Here is an 18,077-nt window from a genome sequence, read left to right on the forward strand (position 1 = left end):
AAGCCGTAATAATATTTAGGCTAAAGCTCGGATTTATTAATCGGGTTTAGCCTGTAATACGTACCCCCTTACTTCGCTTCTAAAGCGAATCCGCTACTAGTCCGTTTTTTAATTATAAATACCCTAGGTAGTTAATTACTTTATTTTAATTTACTAACTAGCTACCCGCGGTCCTTTTTATTAATTTCCATTAGGCCCCCCCCTTTTATAAAAAGCTTTTTCTTTTTAACCTTTACGTAACGATTTATAAATACTCTAATTTATTTATTTCCGCGCTTTTACTACTTAAATTTCGTTAATTTATTATAAAAATCTAATTTTTAATAAGCCCGCCGTCCCCGCTATTATTTTTTATATATATAATCTCTTTTTTACGCTCGCGCGCCCGCGCGCGTTTAAAAACCCTTTTTTAACCTAGGAAATAGTTAAATAAATATTTTATATACCGCTACTATTATATTTTTTATATATTATTGCTCCGCGGCCTTTTAGCTTTTTATTTATTATTAACGTTTTAATAATTCGTTCTCGTTAATTAGCCCGCCGCTATTACTATACTTACTAAGCCCGTTACTTTATTTAATAACGAGGGTAGTGCGGATAGTAAAGAGTTAGAGTTTAGCTTTAACTCCGAGCTATTATCCGTTTACCTCTTTAAGGACGAGTCGGACGTCTAGATAGTACGTTAAACCTATATAGCGTATCCGTTCTCTATTTATAAAGTCCGTTAACTTTATATTTAGTTAATGTTTAATAAAAAGGGTAAAAGAAAAAAGAAGGAAGAGGAGAAGAAGAAGGAGTATAAACTTAAAGAGGCTCTTATATTAGGTACCCTATACGAGGTCCCCTATTTCCTTTATATATAAGCGCTGGCTAAAGGTAGCGATGCCCTAGCTAGCGTTAGTTATTACGACTACTTTTATATACTAAGCTACCGTTATTTACCCGTTTATAAGTTATTAATTTATTATAAAGCTAAAGGTATTATTTGCTGCGCTATTTATATTAATAGTAAGGCTAATTATTATTACGACTCTATATATTTATTGCTATTGTTTTTTATTTATTTTATAATTATTAACTTATTATTTTTAGTTTAATGACGTTATTAAAGCTATTTAGGTAGAGTTTTCCTAGGTAGTCGAGGAGTATTACTAGCTATTAACCTCTATTATAAACGACCCTGCTTTTAAAGCCGTTATACGTCTACTTAATATCCGTTATTTATATATTGTTAACCGTTCTTTTTTCGTTATTAATATAAGGACTTTATAGGTACTTTTAGCCGTTTATATATTGTCGCTATTACTTAAACTAAGGCCGAGAATAAAGAGGCCCGCGCCCGCTATAATACTCGCGCTATAACTACTTCTTTTATTATTAAAATACTTACCCCCCGCGTAACCCCCGCTATTACCTTTACCGCTACCTTTATTATTAAAAGCGCGGCCTTTTTTATTATAGAGGAGGCCCGCGCTATTAACGAGTATTATTAAGCCCTCGTTTCTCTTTACGTTACTATAAGTACTTCTTTTATACTCTCTTTTTTTATAATTAATTTATTTTTAGGCCGCGGCTCGTTACTAGCCTCCCCTTGCCTAGGCCGGGAAAGGTAGCTAGCCCTCGGTCTTTAGACCTTGGGCGGCCCCTTTTTACGTTTATAGTATTACCGTTAGCTTTATATTATACTTTGCGGGGCTAAATAGTTTTCTAGCCTATGGGCCTTAACTTAGTTACTTTTTTATTTTCTATTTAATACCCGTTTTCTTTTTATTATTATGATTTATATAATTATTACGGGCTTTTAGCGCTTTTTAATTTTATTTTAGTAGCTCGGGTTACTATTAAACTTTTTAGCGGGCTTATAGCGTAGTTTAAACTCTTTTAGGGCGTCCGTTAAATAGAGTAAAAATAGGGGTTTTTATATTAGTTTTTAATAGCCCTCCTATTTAACGAGGACTTCCCTTTATTATCCGCGGCCTATATGCTTTTATTGCGCTATAAGTACTTTTTTAATTAATTAATAGTCCTCGTCGTTTTTTTTTAATTAGAAGGGGCCTTTTGTTTGTCCGCTATTAGTTTAGTAAAGGGTCGTTCGCTATATACTATAGTATATTAATGTAGAAATAGAAGTAAATATTATTAAGTACGTTAAGCTATATAACGGTAGGTTTTATAACCTCGACTATTTTATATTTATAGTATAGTTAGTCTAACTTTTTGCTAGGTCTAGAGGACTTATAATTGCCTATATATAGCTATACTTTATTACCGATTTCGAAGCGCTTTATTAGCGTTTTTTATCTATTAATTAAGCGCTCTATTCGTTTTTATAAAGCGGCTATAGTAGCCTAGGTAAACTTCGTTATTTTTATAAGTTTTTATATTATAAAATTAGCTTTTATTTCTTGCTCGTTCGCTACTTTTAGTATATTTTTTTAAATCTTTAAGGGCTCGACGTTATACTCGTACTTTATAAAGAAAGGTAAGAGCTCTATTATTAAAGCTATTCGGTTATTAAAGCTTAGTTAAGTAGTTAATAGCTAGTCTTTTTAGTTATTTTAAGTATATATAATTATACGTTATAAGATTGTTTTGATCTTCTAGTTAAATTATTTAGTTAACTTATCGGTCTATAGGTAAAAAGCGGTACTTAGGCGCTACTTTATCCTTACTTTTATATAGAATCGGTATTAGAATTTATTAATTTAATTACTATTATAATCGTTTATAATAGACCGAGGTATTCTATAGAATTAAAAGTAGTAGTTAATAAAGCGGTCTGCGTAGGCCTTTATTTTTATAAATATTATCGGTTTGAGAGTAACGGACTTTATGAAGCGGTTAATTATTATTTATAAAAACTGGGCGCCGCTCTTTAATAATAGGGGGAGGTCGGTAATAAAGTTTATTGCTAGGTCGCTTTTTATTTATTTTAGTATTATAAGAGGCTATAAGAGGCCGCGTTTAGCTTACTGTTATATAGTATTCCCTTTATAAATATTATAATTTTAAATAAACCTTTTTATTACGCTAGATTAGCTTAGTTAATAGAACTACCTAGATAGGATAGCCGCGGTAGTGTTTTTATTAGGGTAGTTCGTTATTAGAGATCTATAGTAGCGCTAAATTATTTTTATTTAGAGCGCGTTATCGTTATAGTCCGGGTCTTTATATTTAGAGACCTATAGTCTTTCTCGCTAAGTTAGTTTTAAAAGTGCGTTAATATTGTATTTTATGATTTATAGTTTAAGGCTTAATTTAGGGGGGAGCGCCCTAGCTCTACTTAATATTACTTTATATATTTTAAAGTATTGCTTATCTTTTGCTTTTATTTTGTTCTATTGTTATTAGAGCTCTATATCGTTTATAAAAATATTAGTCTCGGGTAGCTCGGGTATTTTTATAATTTTAGTTTAGCGGACTACGCTAGTTACTAGCTAAATAGAGTCGGGAATTATTTAAATAATCCTTCCCCTCTCTTTTTTATTATCCTAGCCGGTTAGGGCGTTTTATTTATGCTTAGAGAGCGCGTTTAGGGTGGTTAATAAACGGCCTAGGTAGTATTCGATTTTAAAATAATATTATAAAAGTTGTTCTATTTAACGGCTCTAGCGCTCGGTTAGCTTTTACTTTTATATAAAATACTTTAACCCTTTATAGTTTATAATAACTTTAAATCTATAAGAGCTCTATAGCTCTACGTCCTACGTACTTAAATAGGATATTATAGCGAGGAGCTCTTTATTATAAATTAAATAGTTATATTAAGTAGGCGTAAGCTTTTATAAATAAAAAGCGATTAGTTAGTATATACTTAACGGATTTTTTTATACGAGGGAGCTTTTAAATATAAATCTAGAGTAATCGGTTTTAATGACTATCGCTAAGTTAAGGTTAAAGCTTTAAAATAAAGGCGCGGATATAAAACGCTCTTTAAGCGTTTTAAAAGTAGTATTTTACTTAGCCGTTTATTTAAACGGCGCCCCTTTTTTAGTTAGGGCGTTAAGGGGTTTAATAATAGCGGAGTAGTTATATATAAATACGCGGTAGTAATTAGCGAAGCTAAAGAAGCTTTTAACCCCTTTTACTATTTTAGGTACGAGCTATTTATAAATAGTATATACTTTCTTTAGGTTGTACGCGATCTTTTATCCCGCTTTAAAGATAAATTTAATATATTTTATAGTTTAAATAGAGAACTCGTTTTTAGCTAGGTCGAGATTAAGGCCCGCCGCTACGAGGGCGCGTAATATTCGCTATACCTTTTTTTTATAGTCCGCTTTTAATTTATTTAAATATATTAATATATTATCTATATATATAGAGGCGAAGTTATTAAGGAATTCTTTTAGGGTCTAGTTTATATACCTTTAAAATATAGTAGGCGCCCCGGTTAGGCTAAATAAATAAACTATTTATTTAAAAAGGCCGTATTATATTTAAAAAGCGGTCTTTTTTTAATACCCTTTAACTACTCTAATTTTATAAAAGGCCGCTACGACGTTTAGTTTTATAAATTATTTTGCTAAACTAATTTTTTAAAGGGTTTTATTAATTAATAATAAGGGGTAGCGGTCCTTTTATGTAATTGCGTTTAACGTTTTATAGTCGTAATAAAAGTATAGGCCGCCCCCTAGTTTTTTAATAAAAAGAACGGGGGCTTTAATAGAAGAGCTGCTAGCTTAAATAAAGCCCTTATTAAATAGGTTTTTAAAAGTATTACGTAGTATTAGTAGCTCTTTGCGGGATATAGAATAAAGGGGGCCCTAGGGGAGGGGCGCTTTTTATTTATTAAATTACCGCTCGAAGTTAATTATAAAGTTAATTTTTAACTAAGCCGGTAAAAGGGGGTATACTTTAAATAGTTCGAAGAGGTTACTATATTCTTTTTTTTTATTATAGTAGCTAAGAGAAGTGGTCGGTCTTACTCTTTAGCTTTAGGGCTTTATTAATATCGACGAGGCTAATTATTTAGATCCCCGCGGTATATTTATTTAGCTAGCGCTTTTCTTTTATAATAACTTTACGATATAAAGTAATAAAAGAGGGGGCTCTTAGGCTTTATATTTTATAAATCTCTTATACTATAGCGCCTTTTTTTTATTTATTAAAGTACGCTTTTATTTTACCTTTTTTATATTAGATCTATTATTTAGTTATATTATATATAACGCGGTTCCGTTTTATTTAGGGTTTTTTAAGGAATACGTCTATATCTAGGCCTTTAATAATATATATATATACCTTTTCTATATAGTTATTAATCTCGAGGTTAAAAGTAATAACCTTTTTAGTTATAGTTTAGGCGGACTTATCTACGAATTTATAAAGTCTATACTTCGTTTTATTTATATATAGGAGGTAAAGACGGCGGGCTAGTTAAGAGTTTATTATAAAATATATATTATATCTATAGTTTATTAACGTTAGAGTTTTATATATTTTATTAATCTTTATGGTAAATAGCGCTAAAGGCCTGCTTATAGTCCGTTATTAGTTAAATAACTTTTATCTTATCCGTTTTTTATTTATAGGCTCCGGTACCCGATTTTATATTAGAGCTATTCTTTTTTTAAATAATATTCGTTATTATCCGAGTTTACTTTTTTTATACAGTGCTCTATAGGCGCTATTTAAGCTATGCGGGCTTCCCGCTTTTATTTATAGTTCTTTGTAATATATCCGACTTTATTATAATTAAAGTAGTACTAAGTCTTTAGCTTTATTAATAGCTTTGCTTTTTATTTAGGCTTTATAACTTTTACGGCTCTAGTTATAGTTATATCTCCGTCGCTATTAACGTATTCTTTTATTATATAATATTTTTTTATATCGGAATTTAGGGGTTACGCTAGTCGAAGTCGTAGCCCTTTATATTACTAGTTATTACCTAGACGCTATAAAGGAAGCCGGTATATAACGACTTATTTTAAAATATAGCGATTATATATTTTTTTAATTATAGAGCTAAAGCGCGGGTAAAGTATTAAATCGTAACGTTTATAGGCTACTTTTAGCCTCTAGCGTTAGTTAAGGTTTTTTTAAATCGGGGTAGGAATACTGCGAACTTCTTGCCCTTTTTTATAATTATTATTAATAGTTCGTTAAGGGCGTTCTTAGCTTAATAAGGGTCGTTATATACTTATAAAAGGTATACGAGGAGTTTATTAAACCCTCGTTTTTTATTTTTCTTTTTTTTATAATAGAATTAGTTTATTACTTTTTAAACCCGAGGGGCGAGGTACGAAAAAATAAAATATTTCCGTTCTTTATTAATATAGTAAAATAGCGTATCGATAACGAGTTTGTTACGTATCTAGGCTTTTTAAATACTATATTCGTTTTTATTATCTAAGAACTTTACTAGGTCCGGTAAGGGCTTTTTACGGGGGGCTCTATTATCGAAGGGCGCCTCTAGGCTAGCGGGGGTTTTATAGAGGTCGGGTTCTTTAATAAAAAGCGCGGGGGGTCCGTTTATTTATTAAAGCTACTTTTATAATAGCTATAAAATTTTATTAGACTTTTTATATTCGCGCTTCTACTCTACCGTATTTATTACTTTTTTTATTTTACTTTACCTCTAAGCTTCCGTTAGTTCTTATAAGCCCTAAATAATCTATTCCTAGGTCTACGTTATAGCTCTCGCTAACTAAGTACCTAGCGGTACATTAATAGTTATATTCGTTTTTATTATATAATATAATTAGTAATAAAGTAAATAAAAAAAGGAGCTTAAATATATTAAAAGTTTAGCCTATATAAGTCTACGTTAGGGGGATTTTAATATATAGAATCTAAATTAAGGAGTAGAGGTTTTTAGAGCGGAGGTTCTATAGAGGTTCTATAGAGGAAAAGCGCTTAAATAGGACCTCTATAGAAGCGGCGCGGTGAGCCGTGGTAGTATCCGGGCTGAGGCTCGGATCCACTAATCGGGTCTAGCCCGTAACACTATGTTGCCGTTACCGCCATTCAATTCGACGTTAGATGGACTGGTATTGCTGGGTTGAGTATGATTATTAAAGAACAGCTCAGTATTGTCGGCATTGTCGAGAACTAGAAACCAGGGGCCAGCCTTCTGTCGCTGAAACCAAGATTTTACGAGCGTTAGCACGTCGATGTTACGGTCACTACGCCCGGCAATGTTGTATTCTTCCGCAATATCAGAGTAGGCTTGACGAAACCGATCGGAATCACTGGCGTGCACCCAGAAAACCGATATTTCAGGATGGGTCTTGCGTAGCCAGTAGGTATACGCAATGGCGATTTGCGTCTTTCTACGCAGTTAGCGCATTGAACCTTTTGGGTGACTTCGAACGACGTACCCGATCCCTCCGAGGCCATAAAGACAGACTCGAGATCTAGCATCTTCAATGTCGTCCTCGGGACCATGGCAAAATTCACTCTTGAGATGTTCAAAGACATCGGGCCGTTCGACAAAACTATTGTTTTTCGCATATGGTACAAGAACTGTTCGCATTCATCAATTATGAACTCATCTTTGAATCACTTCTAGCTACGTACATTTGGATGCCGTCTTCTTTTGTGGAGTTGTGGACCTCTTCTCATTTTGGTCCTCAACTGCTGGAGGTGGCATGCTTTGACGTTGTGGTACAGAGACTTTTCGATCAAACCTCTTGATCCAAGTTCGAAGTTCATCGCATACATCGATAAATCCAGAATCCTCAAGACTACTGAACTTCACCATGGTATGATGCGTTCCATGTATTCCAATGGCATCTTTACCTGGGAAGATGGCTGAGTGTTGAGGAACGACCTGATATTGTTGACGCAGATTAGTCACTAGCATCCGTACAATTGGCCAGGTCAACTAACCAGCCCGATTCCAGGAAGAGGCAGCTCCTCGTAGAAGCACGTAATCTGAATAGTGCCGACACCCTCCTGTGTCTGGGATTGTGTCATGTTGTGAAAATTGTCCTGAATCTCGGCGAGAACCTCCGACTCAGGTCTGAGAACGCCGAGGATTTCGGTATTTGTCTGCTTTAGCACTCCGACGGATTTGCCAAGTCGTTCTGCCCACACAGCAAGAGCTGAGCCGTGGTGCGGTGTACCGAGGAAGAGTATGCCTCGGGTCGCTTCGAGAACTTCTTTAAGGTGTTCTCTTGTGTAGGCGCGGGCAAGAGCCTGTCGAAGGATGAGATTAACATGGCAGTACTATTTCTTGGTTTCCCCTCAACGTTCATGACGGTGAACACTTGGGTGACACGTACAGCTTGACAGACCAGTCCACCCAGGCTGTGACAGACAAATATGATGCGGACGCGCAGACTGAGAACGTTAAAAAAGCGCTTAGCAACGGCAAACAGAACGACCCACGCTGTCGGTTCGATCTCGAAAGTTCGTAAGTCTCTTCAAAAAAGTCGCCGCATGGTCTCGAATGCGACTGACTGAGACCATCTCGGTAGCCTTAGCCACATCTGCATCGTAGCCGTACGCCAGAATTCGAGCATTCGGTATTTCGGACGGGAGCAAAGCTTTGGGCCAAGGCTCAGATGCCTTGTCTGATGTCCAAGTCTTTTCGCGATGACCTTTCAAGCCATGGATGAAGACGATGCTATCGAGACGTCTATTAGCATACGCGATGGTTCATTCCACACCGGGAAATACTGACTCCACAGCAGCGTTTCCCTCGGAGGGATTGTGCAACACGCTCATGCCTATTGGACCAGACGAGCTTGTAGTCAATTCGTCTGCCCCACGTGAAGCCATGGTGTTCGACCCATGTAGGCTTATCGACGGGACCGGAGGAAATACATTGGTGGAAATATTGGGCACTTCCTCCTGCGCGTCATTCCTAGGTCGCTTGTCGGGTTTCTCGTGGTCCTTGCGCCAGTCTGTCTGAAAAAGACGCTTCATTGGTACGACGATAATGACTTGAGGTTCTAGTAGCCTGAAATCTCATGAAACCCGGATCACCTAGGATACAAGACGAGGTAAAAGTAGAAGAGAAAATAGGGGAAAGTAGGTGATGAGGTGTCTCAGCCGCATGAAAGGGGCATAGACTGACGAGGGCCCCTGTCGATTCATTGAGGCACAGCCTGATCACGCGTGACCAACATCTTTCGACCAATCAAAAAGGCACCTCGCTTTTGGCAGATTAAGTTGCAAAAGCAAAGAAAAATCACGTTCTGCAGCTTTCTATTTGAGAGAAACTCCTCATGCAGTCAAATATCCCGAAAGTAGGGGCTCATCATCATAGCACCTCGCTATTGGGACATCAGTCTTATAGTACAGAGCTCTATTCAACACCCGATTTCTCACGAAGACTAAGTACATACAGTAGCTACCTTTGAATAGACGCATTCTCTAGCTTGAGACTTGCCGGATCTTGCCCTTTTAAGGAAACTCTCATGGTGAATCAAACCTGTGGGTATTTGACGAGCTAGCATTCCTCTGTCCGCTTTTCAAGCATCTACTCTTAGAATACCAGGGATTGGGTGTTCATGTAGTACCCGCGAAGGAAACATCATGCCGGGTATTATCTGCTCATTAAGTTGGTATGTCTGTCGTTCTTGCCGTCACCGTGACTTGCGCGGAGTGGAGTGCCGTTGAGTGGGTCGTTGTACGTGGCGATTCATTTAGTTCCGGAGACTCCCCTTAGACCTGGCATAGTTGAAGAGAGGATGAATCCAAGTTTCGACAGCGGAGAGTTCGTAAATGTTCACTAACCTAAATTTAATTACCTCTTGGAAATGCGATTTTGCCGCGATTCGGAAAACATCTAGGTGCAGTTCCTAGATCAACGTAGATCCTAGGTCCCTTGGTTGAAGCGTTCATTCTCTACTCTTTCTGCACATAGTTGAAAAAACCTGTACGAAAGTAACGAATACTTGAAGGAATGGCTCAAACATTAGCCTCCTAAACTTTCAGCGCTGTCAGGCTGGAAGACGGGAATCATGGGAACGGCTGCATTGTGACTATCGACGAAGAGCCGCTCGGATCCGATGGGACAACACGCGGAGATTGATGCGGAGCCCCATCGCGGGCCGCATTTAGTCAAGAGATACCAGGAAAAGCTTGATTTAACAAGCTAACTCCTCGGTTGCTCCAATTAGTGGACCAAGACAACGGTAGAGGTCGGTATGCATACCGGAATTACAAGCTCGATTTGGCCAATGTGCTTTTCTCCATCATTGCACTTACCGAGGCCTTTCGTCTATAATGGGAAACAAAAGTTCCATCCACTTGGTCCGCAGCTCGGTCTTTCGTTATGTGGCGTGCAACGGAACGGAGCTTAGATTCTCTACGACCTGTAAAGAATTATCTCCTCCCAGGTATAGCAAATTCGAGAGGGCACTCGGTGATATCGGTCGGCATGTCCCCAACTGAGACGTCAGTCGACACTTGAGTCAGAGAGGCGAAAAGTTGACCAGATTAGGTCGGAAAATACAGGGAAAAGAGGAGAAACTGACAAGAAAGATCAGGGGGGGCTTTCCGTCTTGAAAACGATAGACTTCGAAATATAAATACTGGGATACTTTCTTTTAATTCTCTTTTTCATATCATCAGCTCTTCACCCTTTACTCGCATCATTTGTCTTACAGTAGTGGCAAAAATGTCCTCTTCCTTGAAGTTTCTGGTTTATGGCTGTGCAGCTGCCATGGCCGTGGCAAGCTCGCTGCCTTCGTCGAACTCGAGCGCCACCAGAGCAGCTGTGAAGAAATTTCCTGAGTGCACCTCGTTGCATCAGAGAAAGTCCTGGTATTTTGGATTAGGTTCGGGTTCCTCAAAATGCTTCTCTAACGAAATCCCAGGACTGCGATGACGACCACCGAGAAGAAGGCCTACATCGACGCCGAGCTCTGCTTGATGAACAAGGCCCCCAAGCTGGGCGTCGCCGGCTCGCAGAACCTTTGGGATGACATGATGTACGCCCACATCTACCAGGCCAATGTCATCCACAACGACGGTCCGTTCCTTCCCTGGCACAGACTGTACAGTAAGTCTCGTTTCGTCATCATAGTTGAGGACAAGCAATAAGGAAGCAACATCGCAGTGCGTGTCCATGAGGTCTATCTCCAGACCGAGTGCGGCTACGAAGGAGGTCAACCCTACTGGAATGAGCTGGAGGATGCCGAAGCCGGTTTCTTGAACCAATCTACCGTCTTCGACGCCGAGACCGGATTCGGAAGCTTCAAGAATGGCGACAATGGCTGCGTTGCCGATGGGCCGTTTGTGAACCTGACGATGCACTTGAACCAGACCAGCAGCGATGCGAACTTCTGCTTGACCCGCGATCTCGACCAAGACAGCTTCTACCAGGCCAACAGCACCTACGTCAGCGAATGCATGGCCATCGATACCTACGTCGACTCGTGGAACTGTTGGGGCACGGCACCCCATCTTGCCGGCCACATGGGCGTCGGCGGTACCGTGAGTCAAAATCTGATCTTCGAATACACTGAGATATCTTGACTGACTCTTGCCACAACTAGATGTTGGACGTCGTCTCGAGCCCTGGTGACCCTCTGTTCTTCCTTCACCACACCAACCTTGACCGATTGTGGTGGGAGTGGCAGTCCGCCAACCTCACCGCTCGCCTCAACGAGATTGGTGGACCCGTAGTGGCTTCAGACGCCTTCCTCACCATGTCCAACCTCGATTACCCCGGTGCTGATCTCCTGGACTACAACGGCGAGAACGGAGGCAACGTGACCACCATGGCCCACAACCTTTGGACTGCTGGACTGTTGCCCAACGCTACCATTGCGGATCTTATGGATATTCGCGGCCCCATCAGCTGTGCGACTTACGTTTGAGTCTACTGCAACATGTCTGTGAGGTTGGGCAGGTAGCACGGCTAAAGTTTCATGCGGTGGGATACCGGTAGATGATGTGGGGGCCGCACCACCTACCACCACCTACCACCACCTTACATGTAGCTTTGAGTCTGTTAATCTCTCTTAGTCCTCCTTAGCCCAGCCAACTAAAGTGCATGGCTATTCATGCGCTAGATAACCGAGGTACTTGCAATGCCTCGTAAGCTTTACTTTCTTCTGTAGATATTCAAGGTTGTACAACGGCAATAGACTGTACATACTCTCCAAATGACTATGTCTGCAATGCAGTTCTTTTTACACACCTCCGAGAGGAACTGTGAATCTGCTTTGATATTTGTATTTGACTTGTATTCAGCAAATGAAAAGAGACTGGCATGGCATAAACCGTGGCAAACAAATTACTGAACAAGGAACCGTCCGGTGGTATTTGTTATTTACAAAATTGCGAAAGGTCTCCATCCAACACGAGCCACCTTGGCCCCCATCAAAGCCACAAGAGAAAGGACATAGATGAGACCAGTGAATAAAATCAACCCCCAATATTCCCCGTTTTGCGCAGAAATGATCTCTCCAGCCACAGGCACGTCAAAAAGGCAGGCAAACGAAGCCGCCGTATAAGCCGTCGCATAATACCGCCCATAGCTCTCCGTCTTACAGAGTTTGCCTATACAAACCGGGCTGATGCTAATGTTGTTCCCGCTAGCGAAGCCGAATAGTACCACAAAGACGACGATGCCTGCCATAGAGGAGCCCGCCGGCAGCCACACGGCCAAGCAAGCGACGATGCTCAGCACGAGAGCCAAGGTATTGGAGTTGAAAGGTCCAGCAAAGTCACCGAACCACCCTGCCAAGATACGTCCGGCTACACTTCCAGCATTCAGAATCGTAGGGATCTGATACGCAAAGTCGATATCGAAGCCCTTATGAATGGCATAGCTCGATATGTACGTGAGAGGAATGAAGAGCGACCACTCAAGAAGGAAGATGCCGAGCGTAGTCAACGCAAATGCCGGATCACGAAGTATCCGGATGTTGGGATGAACCGAAGCGTTAGGTTTAGGCGGCAGCCGTCTGTCGATCAGGAGGGTCGCGGCCCCGCAGAAGACAAGGACAATAAACCCGACGGCCCGGATCGCCCACGCCCAGCCCGCTCGTTCGAAGAGGGCACGCAGCATCATGGGGTATACGATGCCTCCGAAACAACCTCCAGTGGAAGCAATGCCGGTAGCGAGTCCTCTACGATGGTAGAACCAGTGACCAACGGCTGCGAACGATGGTGTGAACAACAGGGAGGCACCCACGCCGTTGAGAACTCCGAAGACGAGCATGAAGTGCCAGAACTCTGATCAACGATTGCTGTCAGCTAAATGTATCACTTCATATTCCACAGAACAGTGTATATAATATACTCACGGGTAGATATGCTCAACAACATCTGAGCCGTCACAACACAGACTGTGCCGGACAAGATCAGCCATTTCGGGCCATACTTATCAAAGACGGGGCCAATGTAGATCCCACAAAAGAAGCAGAGGAACATGTACATGGAAAAGATCCAGCCGATGGTGCCTTCGCTGTAACCTTGCAGCTGGTGAGAGCTGATGTAGGCGTGGATGGTCGCAACACTGTTTGAGATGCCCAAGGCCGAGAAGGATGCGAACCAGGAGCCTAGCACGACGGACCAAGCGCGCAGTCCTCCTTCGGGGTATTCATCTTCTTCTGGATTCGGGTTGATCTCGTCGATACCTGGGTTGTACTGCGGTTCAGATTTCGAGTCTCGGTTTTCGGCCTGGTCGGTGTTGTGGTTCGGTGCCATGTCGTGGATTCCCTCCGGCGGGGCTTGGTTCTGCTCAGAGGATCTCAGTGGTTGAGCCATCTTAAACTCTGGAAATCGCGCGAGAAGACTGATAGCTTGAAGAAAATACAAGAGAGCATCTTGCAAAGTCCTTGGAGACTCCAGCGAAATAAATAAACTTTGCAGCAGAGTGATTAGTGACTCAAGCAATTATGGCAACAATCTTTTCCGCTCCCCTAAAGGTAAGTTAAATCGAGGCCTGAACCTCCAAAGACCAACGCAATGAATGTCGTTTAGACTCCATAGGAAAAACGCATGGGTCACCCTACATATTTTTACATATGCACTCCACGTAAAGCGCGCCCTGCAACTGACATTCTGGGAGGAAACGGGCTAGACCTCTAAAGGAAAGAGAAAATTTTGAAATTCCACAAACAGCGTCATTAACTCGGCCACTTTTTTGTTTCCTTGACAAAAGAATACGTGCACCAGCCAATGAGCTATTGTCTTTCTCTTCCTGGTTTCCTTAAAAAGGTAACTTACGCCTATGTTGGACCGGCGTTGGCATCGGCTCCGGCTCAACGACCGGTGCTCGCAATCGCGGGAAAACAGGGGACCCAATAAGTGGGGCGGCCCGAAAGGCAGTTTAAACGTCACATTTCCCACCTCCAAATGACTCCGAGACTCGGAACCAACGCTAGATCTTACCTTTACAAGACAAGCCGTCAACACACTCGAATCTTTCGCCAGGTTCATACCAGGGAAGGAAACTCGAGACGATGCTCCTCCAGATCCTGGGGTCTCTCCAACACCTCCGGGCCTCAACCATCGTCTACGCTCTCATCGCCCTCCTCCTCCCCGTCACCCTCACCGTAGCCTTCATCCTCCACAATGGCGACGCAGCATCCACGCGCAGGAAGCTCCGGAACCTGGAGTCCTTAGGTGTTCCGGCCAACAAAAGCCACATGGCAGATCAATTCGACTCCAAATATGCCCTCCCAGAAGACACACCATCGGGCAACCAGGGGCCGATCCGCATCAAGTCAATCTACATCCATCCGATCAAATCCTGTGGCTTCATCGAAGTAGACAGAGCCCTCCTCACAAAAACAGGATTCGCATACGACAGATGCTTCGCCCTCGCAGCCGAGACGCCCGACCCGGAAACGGGCGCCGTCTCCTGGAAACTCATTAGCCAGCGCACAAAGCCAAACATGTGCCACATCCACACAGAAATCTACCTCCCCAGGAAGAACAGCGATCAGCGAGACCCTCTAGTCCAAGCCGGCGGCTGCGTCCTCGTAACCTTCTCAGACCCAGACCCCCCAACCTGGACCCAACGCATCGAGACCCTCCTCTCAAACCCCTTCAACCCCTCCGCAACACCCCAAATCTCCTTCACCGTGCCCCTGAACCCTTCCTCAACCCTCGTAGACGAATTCAAAATCGGCCTCAAAACCTTTGGCATCCACGCCCGCGATGCCTCCGGCCTAGACATGTCCCGCATCCCCTCCGTCGCCACGACTCTCCTCCCAAAACTGAAGAAATTCCTCGCCATTCCGCGGAACCGCGGCCTGACGCTCACGCGCTGCACGCCCGAGACCTTGACGCGGACGACCCTCAACCTCGCGCCCGTGAGCTACATCGGGTCGCCCGCTGTCCACGGATACACGGACCAGCAGCCCGTCAACCTCAACAGCTTATCCTCCGTCCACGCCGTCTCCGCACTGCTGCCGCCGGAAAACAGACCGCTTGACGCCCTCCGCTTCCGCGCGAACTTATGGGTTACGGGAGCGCCGGCGTACGTGGAAGAGACGTGGAAACGATACCGCATTATTCCCAAAGGAAACCTCTCAAACAACAGCAGGCCGCGGGCGGAGGTCTCACCGAAGCTCTCCGTCGTCTGCAGAACATCCCGCTGTACGATGCCAAACGTCAATCTCGCTACAGCGACCTTTGACACGGAGAACCCGGCGTCAGCTGAAAAGAAGAAAGGAAAGCCGCAGCCTAGCTCGACGCTGATCGAGCACCGCATCCCTGAGACGGGGAACCCCAAGGCGCTGGGGTACCTCGGGATGCATTGCGTGCCGGAGGACGATGATCTGGATGAGGCTAGGAGGCAGGGGAAGGGGCTGTATGTCCATGTCGGCGATGAGGTCGAAGTTCTTGAGACGGGGGAGCATTTGTATGGGTCTACTGCGAATGATTATTGAGGCGGCTACTTCCCGGGAGGGTTTGAGCTAAGGAGACCGGAGTGACAATGAAAGCGGTGCCGCTTGAGACTTGCGTCGAAAGGTAATGAAGGCGATGTCTCTATCAGCTTATTGAGAAGGGGACGTGGAAGCTACCCGGTTCAAGCTGCTTAGGAGCCAGTGTGACGTTGAAGAGTTCATCCTTTGTGGTTAAGGGTCCCCGCTAGATGGAAGACCTGGATGGCTTTCCTAGCCACTTGGAAGTTGTTATAGAGAAATTACCCACGAACTCAAAACCTCTCTTGTTCGGCCTCATTCAATGGCAAGTCTGATACTTAGCATAGACAGTGGTGTAGTCAAAAGTTGATAGTGATGGCTTTGGGCCGGTATACGCCAACATGATGTCCCTCACAACCCAGCAAGAACCAAGATCTGCATAATGGGGTTGGCTTGAAAACGAGATGGATGGAAGATCTTGATGCAACGGAGCCTCTTATCGTCTATATGTTGCTGATGTTTCACGGCCTGCTCATGCTACGTCTATATCTATAACACTCCGTCTATACCACATAACTCCCATCACAACCCACAAATCCCATCGCTCATATCCCCAGCTCACCGAGAAACCTCAAGCTCTCTTCAAACCCCACGTCCCATGCGAATTGAAAACGCCTCACTTCCTGACTCCAACCTCCCCAAGCACTCTCCTCGCCCCCAACTCCCTCCACTTCCCCACCGTCTCCGGCCTCGAAGCCCACACAACACCAAGCATACCAACAGCATTCACATCCGCCCCGTCAACGCCCGCCTTCACCCTAGGCACCACAACGATCCACCGCCGCCCGAGGATGACATTATGCGGCACCGCCACAGCCCTCCCGTCCCCGTCCTCCTCGACAACCTTCTCCCTGCCGGGGATCAGCTCCGTCGCCTGGCGGAGCAATTCTCTGTACTTCGCCGTGAGGTCCTTCGTCGAGGGGGGTGACGTGCTAGTGAAGTGGTGGATGAAGTAACGGAACGGCGGCTCCTGCTTCCCATCGCCGGCCGCTTCCGTCCCTGTCCCAGACCCGGAGGTAACGAGGTCAGGCCACACGGGAATCGCCTCCGGCGCAGGGATAACCTGCATATGCTTATGCAGCCGACTACACCCGCCCTCCTTACCACAGTTGAAGATGACCAGATACTCCCGTCTCTTGTCCTCGCCAACAGCATCCGCATCACCACCCCACACCCCATTCAACCCCCCCAAAACCTCCACCGCAGCCCCTAAATCCCGCTCATCCAACCCCTCAAACTGCCTCCTCCTCCCATCTGCAGTCAAGAGGAGAAGATGCGGCCTGTACGCGCAGAACTTGTTGAAGGCAAGAACATGCGTAGCATCTTCAGCTCCGCCACCGCTGATGGTTGTGAGTTCGAACCCCGCGATGCTGATGTCGCCTCCGGGAAGGTTTCCTTCTTCATCGAGGGTGATTTCTTTGTTCGAGTGCTTGTCTTCGCCGTGGGTGCGAGCGTTGGCGTTTGAGGCTGCGCTTGCGGTTATCTGAGACGGCGGGGTCTTTTCACCATCTGCGTCGTCTAGCTCTGCGTTGTCTTCTACAGCGGCGGGTTTACTCTTCAACGCGGCCGTCAAGCGGAACTCAAACTAAGACAGGATTGTCAGTCTGTGTGATTCACTAATGATTCCCTTGGTTCTAAAGCCCTTCACTATTCCTCACTCTGCCCCTTATCACCACCTGTCTCATCATCTCGACCGAAGAGCAGGATGGGATTATCCAAAGGACGCCTGTTATTCATGCCACAACTACAAGGATGAAATCCAGAGAAGAAGAGAAAGACGAACGAACTTACCTTGAAACCTCCATCCTCATGATAAATCTTCTCCATATCCTCCGCGTACATAACAATCCCGTCTCGAACCTTTTCATCAAAGGCAGCGAGGACCGAGGCCTCGGTTATCGGAGAGGCCATTGCGCGTCTCTCTGCTCTGATGAGTTGTCACTTTTGGAAATGATGTAAAAAATCTACCAGTAGGAACGATATGCCAAACTGTGAGATTGGAGTAAAGTCATATCGGGGTATTCATGAAAGAGGTTGTAAGTGAGTCGAAGTATTGAACGTCAAGTCGCAGGAGTGTGCAGTCGGAATGAAAGCCGGTTATTGGTCGTTGCATATGACGACATCAGAAAGCACCCCCTTGCATCGATAGTTGCACAACGCGACAACGTTCAGTCTTAGTTTCTAACCCCCCAGAACAGGTTCTTGCATGGTATTTGCGAAAGTCATAGTTGA

At 43.7% G+C, this 18,077-nt stretch overlaps 5 protein-coding genes across 5 annotated transcripts; 2 read left to right on the top strand and 3 right to left on the bottom strand.

The window, feature by feature from the left end:
• Nucleotides 1-7,516: 7,516 nt before the first annotated feature.
• BDZ83DRAFT_567017 (uncharacterized protein) lies at nt 7,517-8,574 on the bottom strand (the record flags this gene model as incomplete). The annotated part of the gene is given in 4 exon segments (XM_060503912.1): nt 7,517-7,777; nt 7,837-8,145; nt 8,226-8,309; nt 8,326-8,574. Coding segments are annotated over 4 exon segments (903 nt in total), but the record flags the coding sequence as incomplete, so codon positions are not given.
• Nucleotides 8,575-10,537: 1,963 nt separating this feature from the next.
• BDZ83DRAFT_603024 (uncharacterized protein) lies at nt 10,538-12,054 on the top strand. Its single transcript, XM_060507202.1, has 4 exons — nt 10,538-10,722; nt 10,776-10,960; nt 11,018-11,394; nt 11,457-12,054. Exons 1-4 carry the CDS (start codon nt 10,577-10,579, stop codon nt 11,778-11,780), a joined length of 1,032 nt encoding a protein of 343 aa, XP_060370142.1. The 5' UTR covers nt 10,538-10,576; the 3' UTR covers nt 11,781-12,054.
• BDZ83DRAFT_603026 (riboflavin transporter MCH5) lies at nt 12,037-13,881 on the bottom strand. Its single transcript, XM_060507203.1, has 2 exons — nt 13,215-13,881; nt 12,037-13,143 (listed from the first exon to the last, which is right to left on the bottom strand). Exons 1-2 carry the CDS (start codon nt 13,675-13,677, stop codon nt 12,236-12,238), a joined length of 1,371 nt encoding a protein of 456 aa, XP_060370143.1. The 5' UTR covers nt 13,678-13,881; the 3' UTR covers nt 12,037-12,235.
• A 188-nt stretch (nt 13,882-14,069) lies between these two features.
• On the top strand, nt 14,070-16,208 carry BDZ83DRAFT_603028 (putative molybdopterin cofactor sulfurase). Its single transcript, XM_060507204.1, has one exon. The coding sequence runs from the start codon at nt 14,376-14,378 to the stop codon at nt 15,807-15,809; it is 1,434 nt and encodes a 477-aa protein (XP_060370144.1). The 5' UTR covers nt 14,070-14,375; the 3' UTR covers nt 15,810-16,208.
• Nucleotides 16,209-16,254: 46 nt separating this feature from the next.
• Nucleotides 16,255-17,915, bottom strand: BDZ83DRAFT_689894 (ATP adenylyltransferase). Its single transcript, XM_060511297.1, has 2 exons — nt 17,637-17,915; nt 16,255-17,430 (listed from the first exon to the last, which is right to left on the bottom strand). Exons 1-2 carry the CDS (start codon nt 17,754-17,756, stop codon nt 16,462-16,464), a joined length of 1,089 nt encoding a protein of 362 aa, XP_060370145.1. The 5' UTR covers nt 17,757-17,915; the 3' UTR covers nt 16,255-16,461.
• Between the last annotated feature and the right edge of the window lie 162 nt (nt 17,916-18,077).

The sequence above is a fragment of the Colletotrichum acutatum genome (genome assembly GCF_030867785.1).
Source record: "Colletotrichum acutatum strain CBS 112980 chromosome Unknown BDZ83scaffold_8, whole genome shotgun sequence".
In the NCBI taxonomy this organism is placed as follows: domain Eukaryota; kingdom Fungi; phylum Ascomycota; class Sordariomycetes; order Glomerellales; family Glomerellaceae; genus Colletotrichum; species Colletotrichum acutatum.